The sequence below is a fragment of the Nerophis lumbriciformis genome, linkage group LG20 (assembly GCF_033978685.3).
Source record: "Nerophis lumbriciformis linkage group LG20, RoL_Nlum_v2.1, whole genome shotgun sequence".
NCBI classification, from domain to species: Eukaryota; Metazoa; Chordata; class Actinopteri; order Syngnathiformes; family Syngnathidae; genus Nerophis; species Nerophis lumbriciformis.
In genome coordinates this window covers 32,194,606-32,215,203 of record NC_084567.2, presented here as the reverse complement: position 1 = coordinate 32,215,203, position 20,598 = coordinate 32,194,606, and the positions used below count along the sequence as shown (strand labels likewise).

Below are 20,598 nucleotides of genomic sequence, written 5' to 3'. Positions count from 1 at the left end.
GTACTTTCAGGGTTAAGAAGGTTAAAAACACAACAAATTGTGCGTGCAGCAGCATTCGTGAGGGAGGGGCAGAGACAGAGAGAGTGAGAGAGTTGTGATAAACGCGCATGCGTCATCAGGCTCTGCTTTTTATCGATACATTTATCAGATTTATTTTTTATTATCTACATGTCAAAAGTGTGCATTTTTATAACATTTTCCTTGTTTTATTTTGCAAGTTGAAAGAACATGGCGCCAGTATGCTGTTTTTTTTTCTTTCAATAAAATACTGGAAAGGATAGAAATGTAGTTTGTCTATTTTATCCGATTATTAATCGATTAATCGAAGTAATAATCGACAGATTAATCGATTATCAAATTAATCCTTAGTTGCAACCCTAGTCGATACCTATCCAAGCACAGATTGATATAGTTAAAGCTAAGGACGATAAACCGATATATCGATTATCATCGTTACAGCACTATAAGGAATATTATTTGAACCAACATTTCACAAAAACTCAAACTTGCGCACACATCTTCTGCAGCATTCTGGGCATTGGACATTTTCAGGATAAAGCCATGCAGTATAATTCCACATTTCGGCTTGATTGATAACACATAATACTAGGGGTGTAACGGTACGTGTATTTGTTTTGAACCGTTTCGGTACGGGGGTTTCGGTTCGGTTCGGTTCGGAGGTGTACCGAACGAGTTTCCACACGGACATATTAAGTAGCGTAACGTAAACAATGCACACCGAGGCACAACACAAGGCGTGCTAGCAGCTAACGGGCTACGATAGACTGACCATACGTCCTCTTTTCACCGGACATGTCCTCTTTTGCGGAGCTGTCAGGGCGGAGTTTCTTAAATGCCTCAAATGTCCGGCATTTAGAGTTAGGGTTGCGTGCATTTTCAATGTACATTCAGGGTTAAGAAGGGGTTTAAAACAAAACAAATTGTGGCGCAGCAGCATTGGTGAGGGAGGGGCAGAGACAGAGAGAGAGTTATGATAAACGCGCATGCGTCGCCAGGCTCTGCTTTTTATCCGTAGATTTATCAGATTAAATGTTTTATTATCTATAGCAGGGGTGTCAAAAGTGTGCCCCGGAGGCCATTTGCGGCCCACAGTTAATGTTTTGAAGGCCCACGGCACATTCTAAAAATACTATTAAAATAAGCAAAAACATAACAAAAGTGAAATAAAAAAGCTTAAAGGTTAAATGTAATTTAGAAAAAATTGCAATGTTGACTAATAAAACAAAGCTGTTTTTTTTTTCTTAAAAAACTGTCATTGCTCAAAACATAATATTGAATCAAAATCAATGTTATTATGAATTATTGACCTATCCAAGGTTCCGATTACTTCACATCAAATATTCCACTAAGAAAAATATTTTTGCTGGAAGATATTGCAAATTTGGTAAATAAATAACCCAAAAATGTATATTTTGTTGTTTTCTTACTGTACCGAAAATGAACCGAACCGTGACCTCTAAACCGAGGTACGTACCGAACTGAAATTGTTGTGTACTGTTACACCCCTACATAATACTGATTAAAGGCTGGAATATACGTGCGTCACGTATATTCTAGTTCATTTTATCATCTATTATTACACCCAAAAATGTTGGTTTTTTTACCCTTTCAATAACTACCGTATTTTTCAGACTATATAAGTAAGAACTTTACACTACTTTATATTAGAAATGGCAAGAAATTCACAGTCAAATTCAACAATACTTTTAAAAACAGACACATTCATTTGATTATTTGATTAGTTTTTTTTTATCCCACATTGATTGCCACCGTAGCCCCCACTCCCTCCCCTCTGTTGCAAGTCTCCAGTTGTATGTTGTAATATGTATATGTGCTTTGCTATGAAGTTTATGTTCCCACTCCAGACTGGGCCCCCTTTGAAACCCAGTCTTGATTGTATTTTTTTACTCATCCTCCCCCAGCGTTTTGGGGACGGCGTGGCGCGGTTGGGAGAGTCGCCGTGCCAGCAACCTGAGGGTTCTTGGTTCGATCCCTACCTTCTACCAACCTAGTCACGTCCGTTGTGTCCTTGGCAAGACACTTCACCCTTGCTCTTGATGGGTTGTGGTTAGGGCCTTGCATGGCAGCTCCCGCCATCAGTGTGTGAATGTGTGTGTGAATGGGTGAATGTGGAAATAGTGGAAATGAGTACCTTGAAGGTAGAAAAGCGCTATACAAGTATAACACATTTACATTTACATTTACCTTTTTCCCATCTTTTACGGGGCGCCTTGTGGCGACCCATCAGCGTTCCTGTTCTGTAACCCTGTACACGTTTTGTTTGTCTAATCTTGAACGGGTGTGTGCTGAAAACAAAGTTTTGTTGCATTTGTGCAATGACAATAAAGACCTACCTACCTACTACTACCTACCAGGAAAATTGAATACTAGGGTAGCTACCAGGTACTATTGTTTTTGTTTGTTTTCAAATTGTCAAATATGATGGTCATATCTACTAATGGGGTGCTAATGTGTTTGCTGGTTCACCTTAACTTCCTTTGAGGGTGTTTGTTATTGTGTCCAACCTTTTTCAGCAAACGCCAGAGTCTCCTTCCCGCTCGCCACTTAGTCCTCTGCAGACCAGCAACAAAGGAGAGGCCAATCAGAACTGGAGAGCCAGTCAGAAGAACGCGGGCCTCTCGAATCTTCAGCGAGCTGGCAGTGTCAAAGATCTAATCAGTAAATTCTCTGGTCCAGATTGCGACTCGTATCTCAGGTCTCCCCATAGTCTTTGTTCTGCGGCAGGACGAGCTCAAAAGCCCATTTCCTATGAGACTACCTGTCCTCCAAAGTCAAAGTCGGGTCCGACCGTTATCGGTCAAGACCACAAGCCAGTTCCAAGCATCTCTGTGACTCCTCCGTCCAAGGAAGATAGTCGGAGTGTGGTGGTGTTGGCTCAGAGAGTCGTCCAAACTAGCCAGATAACCGCAAGGATTGATTGTCCAGTAGGGAGCGGCGGTAAGAGGACAGATTCAAACAAAAGCACAGACTCTGGTAGAGATTCGGTGGCGGACTCTGGGATGGGATCGGTAAGCAAAAAAAGAAGCAATCTTGCATGAGAGAAAAGTTTTTTCTCTGCATGAAGATGTGGAATCACTCTGCATGTTCTTGGAATGCATGATTAAACATCCAAAGGAGATTCTTAGCTTTCCCTCAATAATCAAACTGATCAAACAGATTTAGTCAAACTTCACTTTTCACTTTCCTTTCTTAAAAATCACTATTTTTTTCCACAAGATGATTTCACGCATGATGTGCTTTAGTCAAATAGACTTTTGTCATTTTGAGTTTCTGATCAGGTTTCTGTTGATTCGGTGCTTTGTGGCGAAGCCGCAACTTATTGTGGCTTTGAGGAAAATTTAATTTGAAAAGTTGTATAATGATTTTCATTACAATATTGAAAACTGATAGTAGCTTTCTTAAGTATCATAGAACTGCTTTTTTAATGTATTGTAAGAGAACATTAGAAACAGAGTCCTACAGCCAGGTTAAGGCCCCTTCTACACTAAGCCGGCTAAATACCACCTAACCTTATCCTTGTCCACACACACACAATGATCGTTTAAGACCGCCTCCCCCCCGCCGTCCGCCGGCGCAACGCGACCCAGTACGCATGCGCAGAAAATAATAATTGCTGTGTGTGCAAGTTCTTAAATCAAATGTAACTTATCTGAACAATATCCAGTGTTGTGGTATTTCAATTAACTGGAATCCAGTGTGCTGTGGGGCCCTATTGTAGTGAATCAGACCAGAGCCATCATAAATGAATCAAATCTTTAATGGACATGTAAAAGTAAACAATGTGACAAAGAACATTTAACAACACTCACTCTAGGGACCTAGATATCTGGTCAGGACACTCCTCACTCTTTTGCTTTCACCTTCATTGTCCATTCGTTTTTATTGACTTTATATACTCTGGACCTAGACGTTGAGTCCGCGACATACATGGCGGACAATAACTGATATGGTCTGCTCTGCCAGTCCAAATGCATTCGATGTTTTCCGTAGTGTTCCCTCGTCGGCCAGGTGATACAAAACACACGCTACCTTTTTTTTATCAAATCCACAGGAGCCCGCAATCTCGTTGTCTCCCTATCGACAAATTGACAAAGTTTTTAGGTAAGTAGAATCACAGCTGACCCGGACATTCGAAGTTCTCTCGCCATCTGAGATGTGTAGTATCCGAAATAGCTGCAATCCCGCGTTTCCTTCACTTAAAGTATTCATGTGTGATTTTTATACAAGTGTCTGTACATCTTTCCAGTGGTTAGCTCCGGTTGTTATGAAGCTGGCTGTGGCGCGTTCTTTCTGACGTCACTTCCTCTCCGAAATCAGTTTGTCAACGATCAATGAGGTCATACAAAGCTAAGAGCCGGGGATTTGAGAAATACACGGCGCACTTACCCGTGTAAAGAATTGTCCGAGGATGGGGACCTTAAACGATGGATTAGTGTGGCTGAAACGAGGCTTAGGCTAAATAATTATTAGTTTAAGGGATTATCCGGCTTAGTGTAGACATAGACTAAGTCACTACCTATTCGTGGCAAAGATTCCAATTTCTTTGAGAGGGACAAGCGGTAGAAAATGGATGGGTAGCTCACAAGAACTTTATAAATATAAAGCCAGTTGCCTCGCATTACTGTAGCTTTAAAAGCAATAGTGTTCTCTATCAGTAAGTTTATCTATTTATAAAGACACGAACAGTCCATCATGTTTATGATAGTTTTTTTAATTAGAGATAGAGACTACATCAACAAAGAAATCCAGAAAAAATACATTAATTTAATTTGTTTGCCTTGACATGATTTACAGTATATTTGATTGAGTTAAAATAAGTATTTTATCCTCTACCAACCATCTTGTACGAGCGTCTGCAGCCAAGGATGATGATAAGATTGAGACAGGGTGAGAAGCTCCGTCATCTGAGAGGAACTCGGAGAAGAAACGCTGCTCTGGAGGCACTCAGTGTCTGTCTGAGGCTGGAGACCTCAAGGAAAGACTCGGGACATGTTGGAGATAGTACATCTCTATTAAACTGGGAATGCCACAGGATACCTCCGGGAGGAGCTTGACAAAGTAGCCAAGGAAAGAGAGGTCTGTGTTTCTCTGCTTAGGCTAGTGCCCCAGTGGCCTGACCCTGGATAAGCAGAAGAAGATGGATGAACCATCGACTCCACATGCTGGTTATGTGCTCATGGAGCACACTAATTAGTCCTGTCCTTCAGCCAGAAGCCTAGGGAGATAGAAACCACCACATACATCTAAAGTGGAAAAAAAAACAAGTTGAAAGTCAGTAACCCTGGCTCTGGAGCTCTGTACATAGTGTCACCTTGTGTGGCTAAAGCCCAGACTTTTATGGGAGGAACTAAGAGGCTAGTGTTTCTTAGAATCGGATTAGAATTCGGATTAGTCAGTTTCGACTATCAACCTCGCAGTCAAACATTGAACCGCCCTTCTCAGTCCGTCCAGCACCCGGCGTACCGTTGGTTAGACACTTCCTTGTGGTCTACAAAACATGTAATGGTAGTTCTTTGGTAAACATTTTGCACAGATTATGTTTTACAGACCATCTCGAAGCCCTGTCTTCAGGATGTACCATTTTGTGGGCGGTCTTATTTATGTGCCTCCAGTTCAACTGCGTCTTCTCACTGTCATCGTTTTGTTATGGTTTTAGCGCTCACATATGGAGTCTACTGAGAGATATAAGTTAGAACTTTACGTTACGTTGTATTCGAAACAGGCCTAGTGGTTAGAGTGTCCGCCCTGAGATCGGTAGGTTATGAGTTCAAACCCCGGCCAAGTCATACCAAAGAGTACAAATTTCACCACACTTAGTGCATGTGTGACAATCATTGGTACTTTAACTTTAATGTACGAACCAATCTGCCCCACAACAAGAGGATAGAGAAAAAGGAAGAGCTTATTGACGACAGCGTCGGACTACGATGGCGGACTCGCGCAAAGCTCTTCGGGTGAATTTCTACCATGTATGAAGATATCTGCTGCCCAATTGGAAAAATTACACAAGTTGGGCAAATTCCAAACAGCTCGTTTGGAAGGAAGTAAGAAGGGAGGCAAGCTTGTTTTATTAATATTTCCACCATGCCTTAATGCAGACCTGGGCAAATTAAGGCCAGGGGGCAGCATGCATCTTTTTCAATCTGGCCCGCCGGACATTCCCAAATAATTTTTTTACATCTTTAAGATCAAAACTGTAGCTGCCATTATGATGTGCAGTGATGTTTTCAAATGACCGGAAGTCTTGAACTATACATAGTAGTTCAAAGGTTGGAATCCTCACGATATACTAGTTACTATGGTACTAAGTCACAGCAGCTCAGACGAGGCACCAAGCAGTGCTGGTGGGGAGCGTTTCCACAGAGTGTTTCCAGAGCAGCCAGCCTGAAATGCGGGTGTCAGGGACAGACGCGGAAGGAGATTTTTACAACAAAATTCTAAAGCTTAGTGATATATCAGATATATCAGATTGTAGGTGGGGTTTTTTTTACCCTTCGCGTTGATATTTCGCTGTTTGTTGCATTTTTGTTGCGTTTTGCTTGATTCTAAAATGTGACGGTCATATGTTGTCAATTTTCAGTTTTTTATCGTTCATAGTTAATCCCACATTCTTTATTTCCTGTACATTCTGGGTGTCTCATTCAGTAAAAAAATGTTTTAATTCCATTCCGTTTTTTAATGCGGCCTGTCATAACGTTTTTAGCATTCAGACATTATTGTGAGGTTTTGTATTAGTGTTCCTAAAAATAGATATACCGGCCCCCAGATAAAAATTGTTCTCTAAATTTGGCCCCACAGTCAAAATAATTGCCCAAGCCTGCCTTAATGGTTTGATTTAACATTTTCGAGACTTTTGTTGATTCTAAATGAACAAACACAGGTATCGATAGGTAAGAAAAGTTGGTTTTGCGTAATAGGTCCCTTACCATGAATTGATTTACGTGGACCGCGACTTAAACAAGTTGAAAAACGTATTCGGGTGTTACCATTTAGTAGTCAATTGTACGGAATATGTACTAAACTGTGCAATCTACTAATACAAGTTTCAATCAATCAATCAATCAAATTCCCCAAAAAGTTTCCAAGCGATGAATTTCAGGATTTGGAGATTATCTATTAAGCTAAGCAGAGTCATTTATTTCCTGACCAACTTGAACAGACCGGGGCAAATTAAGGCCCGGGGGCCACGTGCGGCCCGTTAAGCTTTTCAATCTGGCCCGCCGGACATTCCCAAATACATTTTTTAGATCTTTAAGATGGAAACTAGCTGCCATTATGATGTGAAGTGATGTTTTCTAATGACCGTAAGTCTTGAACTATACAAATTATTTCAATGGTTGGAATCTGTGCGTATGGATGATGTACCAGTTACTATGGTAATCTAATTAGTTACTATGGTAATCTAATTACTTACTATGGTAATCTACGTCACAGCAGCTCAGACGAGGCACCAAGCAGTGTGGGCGGGAAGCGTTTCCACAGACGCGGAAGGAGATTTTCACAACAAAGTTCTAAAGCTTAGTGATATATCAGATTGTAGGTGGGTTTATTTTGTACCCTTCGCGTTCATATTTCACTGTTTGTTGCATTTTTGTTGCGTTTCACTTGATTCTAAAATATCTCGATCGAATGGGGGTGTGACATTCATATTTTGTCAATATTCAGTGTTTTATCGTTCATAGAAAAATTAAAATTCCATTACGTTTTTTAAGGCGGTCTGTCATAACGTTTTTAGCATTCAATCAGACATTATTGTGAGGTTTTGTATTAGTGTTCCTAAAAATAGATATACCGGCCCCCAGACACAATTGTTTCTCTAAATTTGGCCCCAGAGTCAAAATAATTGCCCAGGCCTGCCTTAATGGATTGATTTAACATTTTCGGGACTTATGTAGATTCTAAATGAACAAAAACAGGTATCGATAGGTAAGAAAAGTTGGTTTTGCATAATAGGTCCCTTACCATGAATTGATTTACGTGGACCCCGACTTAAACTAGTTGAAAAACTTATTCGGGTGTTACCATTTAGTGGTCAATTGTACGGAATATGTACTAAACTGTGCAATCTACTAATAATAGTTTCAATCAATCAATCAAATTCCCCAAAAAGTTTCCAAGCGATGAATTTCCGGATTTGGAGATTATCTATTAAGCTAAGCAGAGTCATTTATTTCCTGACCAACTAGAACAGACCTGGGCAAATTAAGGCCCGGGGGCCACATGCGGCCCCGTTAAGCTTTTCAATCTGGCCCGCCGGACATTCCCAAATAATTTTTTTAGATCTTTAAGATGGAAACTATCTGCCATTATGATGTGCAGTGATGTTTTCTAATGACCGTAACTCTTGAACTATACAAAGTATTTCAATGGTTGGAATCTGCGTTTATGGATGATATACCAGTTACTATGGTAATCTAATTAGTACTATGGTCATCTAATTAGTTACTATGGTAATCTACGTCACAGCAGCTCAGACGAGGCACCAAGCAGTGTGGGCGGGAAGCGTTTCCACAGACGCGGAAGGAGATTTTCACAACAAAGTTCTAAAGCTTAGTGATATATCAGATTGTAGGTGGGTTTATTTTGTACCCTTCGCGTTCATATTTCACTGTTTGTTGCATTTTTGTTGCGTTTCACTTGATTCTAAAATATGTCGATCAAAAGGGGGTGTGGCATTCATATTTTGTCAATATTCAGTGTTTTATCGTTCATAGAAAAATTAAAATTCCATTACGTTTTTTTAAGGCGGTCTTTCATAACGTTTTTAGCATTCAATCAGACATTATTGTGAAGTTTTGTATTAGTGTTCCTAAAAATAGATATACCGGCCACCAGACACATTTTCTTTCTCTAAATGTGGCCCCCGAGTCAAAATAATTGCCCAGGCCTGAACTAGAACAAAATGTCACTCTTGCGTTTCTCTCTACAGTACCAAGCCATGTTTAGCTTGGAGATCAAATACTTATTTTCACTTATTCAAATACAAATTCATTATTCACCTTTTCTTCTGGATTTTTTGTAGATATTACGTCTGTTAATTAAACCTACCAAACATTCTGGACTCTTCATATCTCTGTGAGGGGGTAAAATGACAACATCAGCAGGAGAACAAATAAGTATTTCCCCATGTAGGTCATAGTGCATCTTTCCAGCTTTTCAGCAAATTCAGCAGTGAGTTGGTGGATTTATGAAATGTGCGTAGCATAGGAGCAATAGAGCGCGAGCACAAAGTTGGGCATATGTCCATCTAATGAGAAGATCACTAAGCTCTGTGTGAGAAGTAATAGCTCCTTGCAGCATGTAGTTAAAGGTGTGATATTTAGCATCTTGACTACATTTGACGCAATTATATTAAAAAAATGTCAATCACAGCTTCCAATATTGATGTGGAACCTCTTCCCAACAAACGGACAAAACAAACCATTTGCAGTGTCTGAATATTTGTAGTTATGGTCGACAAAAAGTGCAGAGGTATATGCCAATATGGTAGCGCCGGTTTATTGACTAAACGTGATAGGTTGTTGTCTTCCTCAGCACACAAGTCCGACAGAGCCCAAAACACTTCCTTGTTGTCTCCTAATCCCACGTCAGTGTCATATCTTGTCTTTTGGACTTGGCATGAATGACGTTCCCCGACCCATAACTGTCACTAACATACCTATAATCCTAACATATTCCATTGCAAAACAGCTCCTTTTTCTTGCACTGACTTTGTTGAAATGACTTCAATGCATAGCAAAGCCACAGATGTGTTGTTCTTATCTTACTGTAATAAACAGTCAATTATGGTATTTCTTAGAATAGTTCAACGAACCGATTCGGATTAGTCCGTTTCGACTATCAACCTCGCAGTCGAATCGTCAAACATTTGTCAGAGTGCGTAGGTGACGAACCCCAAGATGCAGAGACGGCAGACTTTGTCCAGGAAAACATGATTTAATTTAACTCTATAACAAGAAACAAACAAAAAGGTACAAACAAAAGGCGCGCACAAGGCGGAGAACAAACTTGGCTATGAACAGAAGCTAGCACAAAGGCTAAACTATGAACAAGAAACAAAAACACTTACTATGACACAAATAAACAAAACTCTTAAGGCAAGAAACGAGCAGGATGAACTATGAGAAGAGCAGAGTGAACAGAAGTAGACAGAGCTACAACGACAAGTATAAATGACATCTACAAGTATAAATGACATTGACCTCGACAACCATTAGCGACATTGACAATACTCCAGCACTGACTGGAGGGAAAAGCAGGTCTAAATAGTAGCTGGCTGATTGACACCAGGTGTGGCCAGGTGCCAATCAGCCACAGCTGAGGGGGACACAGTACTCAGGGAGACAAGTAGGAAATAACCAAAATAAGAGCGCCGACAGGAAATAAAGACAAACAGAAGAAAAACTCAAAACATAACTAAACTGTCAGTGACAAATCTGACAACATTACTGTAATAAGCAGTCAATTATGGTGTTTCTTGGCATTCTCTCGATGAGCTACAAGAGGTAGTCACCTGAAATGGTTTTCACTTCACAGGTGTGCTTGAAGCTCATCGAGAGAATGCCAAGAGTTTGGACACACCTTCTCATTCACTACGTGCTCTTTATATTCATGATTGTCACTGAAAAATTCTAGTTTCTTCAAAATAGCCAACCTGTGCTCTGATTACTGCTTTGCACACTCTTGGCATTCTCTCGATGAGCTTCAAGAGGTGATTAGAAGCTCATCGAGAGAATGCCAAGAGTGTGCTGAAGCAGTAATCAGAGCAAAGGGTGGCGATTTTGAAGAAACTAGAATATAAAACATGTTTTCAGTTATTTCCCCTTTTTTTTTTGTTAAGTACATAACTCCACATGTGTTCATTCATAGTTTTGATGCCTTCGGTGACAATCTACATTGTAAATAGTCATGAAAGTAAAGAAAACACATTGAATGAGGAGAAGGTGTGTCCAAACTTTGGGCCTGTTTGTTTTTTAAAATGAAGCTAACCTCTTGATAATCGGGGTCCTCTGCAGTCGACGTTTGTGTTTTCACATGGACAAGGAAATGTGTAAAAATGGTAAAAGAAAAAAACTAACGTCCACTGCAAAGGACGCTGGTTCTCAGATTGGTTATCGGTTTCATTCCACTAACTAATCGACCCCCAAAATCCTGGTTATGTGAAGTCTAACCTTGATGAAGGTCTACAGTTTCCAATGATTGAGAAACAACACTGCAAAAAGTCAATGTTCAAAAACAAGAAAAATAAATAAAAAATGAGGGGTATTTTTTTTTAACTAAGCAAAATTATCTGCCAACAGAACAAGAAAATTCGGCTTGTCAAGACTTTCCAAAACAAGTAAAATTAGCTAACATCAATGAACCCAAAAATACCTTAAAATAAGTATATTCTCACTAATAACAAGTGCACTTTTCTTGGTAGAAAAAAAATGAGACCTTTTTGCTCAATATGTTTAAAAATATTCTTAAATTATGTACCGTATTTTTCGGACTATAAGTCGCAGTTTTTTTCATAGTTTGGCCGGGCTCCAGTGCGATTTATATATGTTTTTTTCCTTCTTTATTATGCATTTTCGGCAGGTGCGACTTATACTCCGAAAAATACGGTAAATGCTAATGCCATTATCTTGACATAATGATATGCGCTCGGCATCATGATTTTTTTTTTTTCATGCATGAAGTAAGAAATTATTACTTTAAAAAAGTAGTTTTATACTTGTTAAAGTTGATGACACAGCTTTGCAACACTTGATATTCTAGTTTCAAGCATGTTTTACTCAATATAGGTCATAACATCTCAGCAACAAGCTGTAATATCTTACTGAGATCATTTAGGACCAAAACCCTTAAAACAAGTAAAACACTCTAACATAAAATCTGTTTAGTGAGAAGAATTATCTTATCAGACAGAAAATAAGCAAATATCACCCTTATTTGAGATACTTAATCTCACTTAGATTTCAGTTTTTGCAGTGTAGCTTTGTTTCGTCTATAGCCTCTTGAGAACCATGTCCTCTGCAGTGGACATTCGTTTTCAGTTACATAGTTCCAAATTGTGGCAATAAACTGCCCTGCCATGCAAAACCCAAAACTGCAGAGGACGCTTGTTCTCAGGAAGACATCTGTATATTTTAGCACTTTTCCTTTCGTAGTGTTGTCTTGATCGTAGTCCACCTGTTGGTTCTATGCATTCATGTAGTCACACTTCAAATCACTGACATCAGCACACGCATTACTAACATCACCCTTTGCCTTCGTCCTGTCCTGATGGTTGAGATGTCTTTTTTGTTTTTTTGTGTTATTTCAATCTTTCCCTTATTGTTCCAGGAGCCTGAAAGTGATGCCAACAAGCAGCCGGACAGCCTGTCAGAGGAGGAGCCCTCCACTCCCCGAGTCGTGCCACCCAGCCCCAAATATCAGATGTTCCTTGACAACGAGCTGAAGACCAACGGCTTGAGTAGCAGGGATGCAGATGGTCTCGGAGGCGGGGGGCTGCTGGGGGAGAACGGATCCAAGCTGTCCCGGTGGGAGACCACGCGACCAGGCAGCTACCTAGGGTCCTTGGAGTCCATCGCCTCGCGGGACCTGGACTTTGATCGGGTAGGTGTGTGTGTCAGCGACAGTGAGTACACTAGATTCCTTAACTCCCACTTATTGAACCAAAGTATTTTGATTGTGATCACCCCACAGCGCCCGCAAGAAGTGAAAATGGAAGAAAATATATTTGGCTCCCCTTGAAGTGAGAACAGATTGCATATTTTCTGGGAAGTCTTTCTACTAGATCAGGGGTGTCAAACGTACGGCCCGCGAACAGGTTTTTTCCGGCCCCCGTGATGAGTTTGCCAAGTATAAAAATTAGCTGCTTTTTTTTTTTTAAACTTAAAGGGGAACATTATCACAATTTCAGAATGGTTAAAACCATTAAAAATCAGTTCCCAGTGGCTTATTATATTTTTCGAAGTTTTTTTCAAAATGTTACCCATCACGCAATATCCCTAAAAAAAGCTTCAAAGTGCCTGATTTTAACCATCGTTATATACACCCGTCCATTTTCCTGTGACGTCACATAGTGAATACAAACAAACATGGCGGAAAGAACAGCAAGCTATAGCGACATTAGCTCGGATTCAGACTCGGATTTCAGCGGCTTAAGCGATTCAACAGATTACGCATGTATTGAAACGGATGGTTGTAGTGTGGAGGCAGGTAGCGAAAACGAAATTGAAGAAGAAACTGAAGCTATTGAGCCATATCGGTTTGAACCGTATGCAAGCGAAACCGACGAAAACGACACGACAGCCATCGACACGGGAGAAAGCGAGGACGAATTCGGCGATCGCCTTCTAACCAACGATTGGTATGTGTTTGTTTGGCATTAAAGGAAACTAACAACTATGAACTAGGTTTACAGCATATGAAATACATTTGGCAACAACATGCACTTTGAGAGTGCAGACAGCCCAATTTTCATTAATTAATATATTCTGTAGACATACCCTCATCCGCGCTCTTTTCCTGAAAGCTGATCTGTCCAGTTTTGGAGTTGATGTCAGCAGGCCAGGGAAGCTAGGGTCGATATTCTTCTCTTGATCATCTTCGGTGGCATAAGGGACGATGTGAGCCAAGACATCCAGGGGGTTTAGCTCGCTCGTCTGCGGGAACAAACTGCCGCCATTGCTTGCCGTGCTACCGAGGTCCTTTGTCCCTGAATTGCTCACACACTCCGGCAGATTCAATGGGGGTCTGGCGGCAGATTTCTTTGACTTTATCGTTGGAAATGCATCTGCTTTGAGTGTCGCAGGATATCCACACATTCTTGCCATCTCTGTCGTAGAATAGCTTTCGTCGGTAAAGTGTGCGGAACAAACGTCCAATTTCTTGCCACTTTCGCATCTTTGGGCCACTGGTGCAACTTGAATCCGTCCCTGTTCGTGTTGTTACACCTTCCGACAACACACCGACGAGGCATGATGTCTCCAAGGTACGGAAAACAGTCGAAAAAAGGGAAAATAACAGAGCTGATTTGACTCGGTGTTTGAGAAAATGGCGGATTGCTTCCTGATGTGACGTCACGTTGTGAAGTCATCGCTCCGAGAGCGAATATTAGAAAGGCGTTTAATTCGCCAAAATTCACCCATTTAGAGTTCGGAAATCGGTTAAAAAAATATATGGTTTTTTTTCTGCACCATCAAGGTATATATTGACGCTTACATAGATCTGGTGATAATGTTCCTCTTTAAGAAACCGCTGTTCTAAATGTGTCCACTGGATGTCACAATAGCAATTCTGTTAGGCAAGCAAACGGTTTATCCCGGGGCCAAGCAAGAGGTACACAGTAGAGATGTCCGATAATGGCTTTATTGCAGATATCCGATATTGTCCAAATCTTAATTACCGGTACCGATATCTTACCGATATATACAATGGTGGAATTAACACATTATTATGCCTAATTTTGTTGTGATAATCAGTTGTAATCAGTTCCTGGAGGCCGAGAGTGTTGAGATGGAGAAAGAGAGGAACCAGATCAGACGTTAGACTACAAACGTCTTTACTATTGTTACTATAACAATCTACAAGGTTAATATAGTTGGCTTCTCTTTCTTCCCCTCCATGTATCTGCTTTCTTTTGTATTTCAAGATATCATTACATATATGTATGGTTGCATTTGAACTAGAGATGTCCGATAATGGCTTTTTTGCCGATATCCGATATTCCGATATTGTCCAACTCTTAATTACCGATACCGATATCAACCGATACTGATATATACAGTCGTGGAATTAACACATTATTATGCCTAATTTTGTTGTGATGCCCCGCTGGATGCATTAAACAATGTAACAAGGTTTTCCAAAATAAATCAACTCAAGTTATGGAAAAAAATGCCAACATGGCACTGCCATGTCACAAAGTGCATTATTTTTTTTAACATGCCTCAAAACTAGAATAATACATAATGTTGGATATAGAGAACATACAAACCCTTTATTTATTGAATCAAAAATATTGAAATTCAACGATTTGGTGCATTTGCAAACAGCTAAAATGATGTACAAAGCAAACTATAACCTGCTACCTAAGAATGTACAACAAATCTTCTCAACTAAAGAGGAGAAATATAACCTTAGAGGAAAATTTAATTTGAAACATTTGTATGCACGTACAACACTTAAGACTTTTAGCATATACATAATTGAACAAAGCAAAATATGTCGTGGGCCAAAAATCACTTCATATTCTCTACTGCTCGCTAGTGTTACCATATCTGAGTTATTGTGTAGAAATATGGGGAAATAACTACAAATGTGTGCTATATTTGTTAACCGTGTTACAAAAAGGATCAATTAGACTGATACATAGTGTTGGATATAGAGAACATACAAACCCTTTATTTATTGAGTCAAAAATATTAAAGTTCGATGATTTGGTCAATTGTAAACAGCTAAAATGATGTACAAAGCAAACTATAACCTGCTGCAAAAACTGAAATCTAAGTAAGATTAAATATCTCAAATAAGGGTGATATTTGCTTATTTTCTGTCTGATAAGATAATTCTTCTCACTAAGCAGATTTTATGTTAGTGTTTTACTTGTTTTAAGGGTTTTGGTCCTAAATGATCTCAGTAAGATATTACAGCTTGTTGCTGAGATTTGATGACCTATATTGAGTAAAACATGCTTGAAACTAGAATATCAAGTGTTGCAAAGCTGTGTCATCAACACTCACAAGTATAAAACTACTTTTTTAAAGTAATAATTTCTTACTTCAAGCATGAAAAAAAAAATCATGATGCCGAGCGCATATCATTAAGTCAAGATAATGGCACTAGCATTTACTTAATTTAAGAATATTTTTCAACATATTGAGCAAAAAGGTCTCTTTTTTTTTCTACCAAGAAAAGTGCACTTGTTAGTGAGAATATACTTATTTTAAGGTATTTTGGGGTTCATTGAAGTTAGCTAATTTTACTTGTTTTGGAAAGTCTTGACAAGCCGAATTTTCTTGTTCTATTGGCAGATCATTTTGCTTACTTCAAATAAAATACCCCTCATTTTTGTATTTTTTTTTCTCTTGTTTTTGAACACTGACTTTTTGCAGTGTAAGAATGTACAACAATTATTCTCAACACAAGTGGAGAAATATATAACCTTATAGGAAAACCGAATTTAAAACATTTGCATGCACGTACAACACTTAAGACCTTTAGCATATCCGCATGTGGAATTAAATTATGGAAATCAAATCAAGACTCAAAACACACCTATTCCTGACTGCTTATCCATTGTAATCATCTTTTCTTTTCTCTTTGTTGTTGTTGTTGTTTTTTTATCCAATTTGATTTTATTGTTGTGCTTTTGTACGGTTTCCTTGAGTGCCCAGAAAGGCGCCTTATAAATAAAATGTATTATTATTATTATTATTATTAATGGATTAAGCAAAGAAATCAAACAAGGCACTAATATGATTCATTTTAAGAGAATCATACTACAAGTACAAAGAGGAACAATTATCATAAATATCTTAAACCTTTAGAAAAAGAGAGACAATACTTATTTATGTACTGTATTTTCCGCACTATAAGGCGTATCGGATTGTAAGGCGCACCTTCAATGAACGGCCTATTTTAAAACTTTGTTCATATATAAGGCGCACCGCATTATAAGGCGCACCTTCAATGAATGGCCTATTTTAAAACTTTGTTCATATATAAGGCGCACCGCATTATAAGGCGCACAGAATAGACGCTACAGTAGAGGCTGGGGTTACGTTATGCATCCCGTAGTCGTGAGACCTGTCGTGGCTCAATATCGGTATATAAGGCGCACCGGATTATAAGGCGCACTGTCAGCTTTTGAGAAAATTGGACGTTTTTAGGTGCGCTTTAGAGTGCGGAAAATACGGTAAATGACGAAAACAATGTCAAAAGTTTTAGCGAAAATGACAGTTGAAAACCAAATCATACAGAAAAGTAGGGCGTACAAAAACCGAGGTACCACCAAATAATAAACCAGTTTATTTGCTTCATGAACCTCTTCATTTGAAGTATAAATGATGAGTAAAATGTGAAAAGTACAGTACAGGCCAAAAGTTTGGACACACCTCATTTCAACGTGTTTTCTTTATTTTCATGACTATTTGGGGTCATACCAAAGACTATAAAAATGGGAGCCATTACCTCCCTGCTTGGCACTCAGCATCAAGGGTTGGAATTGGGGGTTAAATCACCAACAATGATTCCCAGGCGCGGCCTTCAATGAATGGCCTATTTTAAAAATATGTTCATATATAAGGCGCACCTTCAATGAATGGCCTATTTTAAAACTTTGTTCATATATAAGGCACACCGCATTATAAGGCGCACAGAATAGACGCTACAGTAGAGGCTGGGGTTACGTTATGCATCCCGTAGTCGGGAGACCTGTTGTGGCTCAATATTGGTCCATATATAAGGCGCACCGGATTATAAGGCGCACTGTCAGCTTTTGAGAAAACTGGAGGTTTTTAGGTGTGCCTTATAGTGGGGAAAATACGGTATTTATTATTTGTTTAGTTACCATTTATTGATTTATTATGTATTTGTTCACTGTTCTGTTACAAACAGAAAACAATAGAAATGGGATAAGACCGCTATGATATTAGACTTAGAGACTTAGACTTCCTTTTTATTGTCATTCAAATTTGAACTTTACAGTACAGATAAGAAGAAAATGTTGTTGCATTAGCTCTTGGTAGTGCAGGATAAAAGAGCAATAAGGTGCAGATATGAATAAATAGATTACTGTACAGATAAATATATTGCACTTTTGCATATGCATCCACGTTTATGGATGTATGATATGAAAAGGAGTAGCCCTACTCCTTTTCGGACGTGCTGCCATGCAACTACTTGAAATATGTGATGCACTACACTGTAATCGCATGCATGTTCCAAATAAACTGAACTGAAAATGTTCCCACAAGCTGCCAATTGTTCAAAAAGTGAAATACATAATTGATATTCAGTGGGAGAAATAAAGGAGTTCAGTCCAAAATCCTCATTGATGAGTTTTCTAGCTGGGATTGTTTAAACACAGAAGCAGTTATTAAACACTGCCACCTAGTGGAGAACATTTAGGACTCTCACCTCAATCATTTACTACATCTTTTGTGTCCACAAGCAGTTCAACTTGTGGTTGTTGTTGTTCTCCAGACTTTATGACTGTTAAGGTCCTCATTGATATGAGGACCGGGGCGGTATGGTTGAGCTCGGTTGGTAGAGTGGCCGTGCCAGCAACTTGAGGGTTCCAGGTTCGATCCCCACTTCCGCCATCCTAGGCAAGACACTTTACCCACCTGCTCCCAGTGCCACCCACACTGGTTTAAATGTAACTTAGATATTGGGTTTCACTATGTAGAAGCGCTTTGAGTCACTAGAGAAAAGCGCTATATAAATATACTTTACATTAATACAATAATAATATAATAATAGCACCTTAAACACCCTTTTATCAAGCTTTCAGAGACATGTGTAGTCCTTCCAAATAGACATTTAAAAAAAAAAAGGCGGTTTAATGTGTCATCTTCCCTTTGATCTCCAGCAGAGTCAGAGTTCAAAGGGACTTTCTGTACCCAAACTTTTTTTTTACTGTAAATAACTGTTTATATATACGCTGTTCTTTCTTTTCAGGCAAGTGTGGCGGAAAACCCCGGCCGAGTCTTCAACAGTCCCTACGGCATGAACATGAACACGCACCACTTGGTAAAACTTGAGCATGTTTCAATAGAAAGAAGCAACGTAATATTGTTGTGTGTTGGTAGGCAAAAGTGTTAGGACACCTGGGAAAACTGATGGTAAAATATGGAGCTGGCGTCTAACAACACTCTCTTCTTTGTGCCTTGCTCACCATCTCGGTTCTACTACCAAATGTTTAAAAGCCGCTATGATTACAACCTAACCAACTACCAAAAAGCCATTTTGCCCTTTCTTCCACTAAATACAAATAATACATAGCATATTTTAATACTTTTTAAACGTTTAAATATGTTTTAGTATTTATTTAACAGACAAATGCATGAAAGACTTTTTTTTTTTAGGTGTATTCACAGTTAGCTTACTCTCGGGGGTCGGCAACCCACGGCTCTTTAATGCCGTCCTAGCTTTTTAAAAAATGTACGAAAATGGAAAACATGGTTGGAAAATATATAATTTTTGTTTTAATATTTTTTCTGTAAGAGAGCAAACATGACACAAACTTTCCTAATTGTTAGAAATCCCACTGTTTGTGTTAAACATCCTTCACTGATGAGAGGATTTGGCGAGCGCCGTTTTGTCCTACTAATTTTGGCGGTCCTTGAACGCACCGTAGTTTGTTTACGTGTACAACTTTCTCCGACGCTGCCACAGAAAGACGTGTTTTATGCCACTCCTTCTTTGTTTCATTTTGCTCTCGAAATGCATGCGGCTCTTTAGCGCCGCCCTAGTGGCTCCCTGGAGCTTTTAAAAAAATGTACAAAAATGGAAAAGATGGAAAAAATATAATTTTTGTTTTAATATTGTTTTTGTAAGAGAGCAAACACGACACAAACCTTCCCAATTGTTAGAAATCGCACTGTTTATATTAAACATGCTTCACTGATGAGAGGATTTGGCGAGCGCCGTTTTGTCCTACTAATTTTGGCAGTCCTTGAACGCACCATAGTTTGTTTACATGTACAACTTCCTCCGACGCTGCCACAGAAAGACGTGTTTTATGCCACTCCTTCTTTGTTTCATTTTGCTCTCGAAACGCATGCAGCTCTTTAGCGCCGTCCTAGTGGCTCCCTGGAGCTTTTTTAAAAATGTACGAAAATGGAAAAGATGGAAAAAATATAATTTTTGTTTTAATATTGTTTCTGTACGACAACAAACATGACACACACCTTCGTAATTGTTAGAAATCCCACTGTTTATATTAAACATGCTTCACTGATGAGAGGATTTGGCGAGCGCCGTTTTGTCCTACTAATTTTGGCAGTCCTTGAATGCACCATAGTTCGTTTACATGTACAACTTTCTCCGATGCTGCCACAGAAAGACGTGTTTTATGCCACTCCTTTGTTTCATTTTGCTCTCGAAACGCATGCGGCTCTTTAGCGCCGTCCTAGTGGCTCCCCGGAGCTTTTTCAAAAATGTACGAAGATGGAAAAAATATAATTTTTGTTTTAATATTGTTTCTGTAAGACAACAAACATGACACAAACCTTTGTAATTGTTAGAAATCGCACTGTTTGTATTAAACATGCTTCACTGATGAGAGGATTTGGCGAGCACCGTTTTGTCCTACTAATTTTGGCAGTCCTTGAACGCACCATAGTTTGTTTACATGTACAACTTTCTCCGACGCTGCCACAGAAAGAAGTGTTTTATGCCACTCCTTCTTTGTTTCATTTTGCTCTCGAAACGCATGCGGCTCTTTAGCGCCGTCCTAGTGGCTCCCTGGAGCTTTTTTAAAAATGTACGAAAATGGAAAAGATGGAAAAAATATAATTTTTGTTTTAATATTGTTTCCGTACGACAACAAACATGACACAC

The 20,598-nt window shown here is 39.3% G+C and overlaps 1 protein-coding gene across 1 annotated transcript in view; it reads left to right on the top strand.

Annotated features, from left to right (window-relative positions):
- The window catches only part of LOC133619652 (uncharacterized), a 195,519-nt gene that overhangs the window by 137,383 nt on the left and 37,538 nt on the right, over positions 1-20,598 (top strand). The window contains exons 6-7 of the mRNA XM_061980822.2: positions 12,370-12,642; positions 18,715-18,786. Of these exons, the coding sequence (XP_061836806.2) occupies positions 12,370-12,642; positions 18,715-18,786 (345 nt within the window). The remainder of the gene's footprint in view (positions 1-12,369; positions 12,643-18,714; positions 18,787-20,598) is intronic.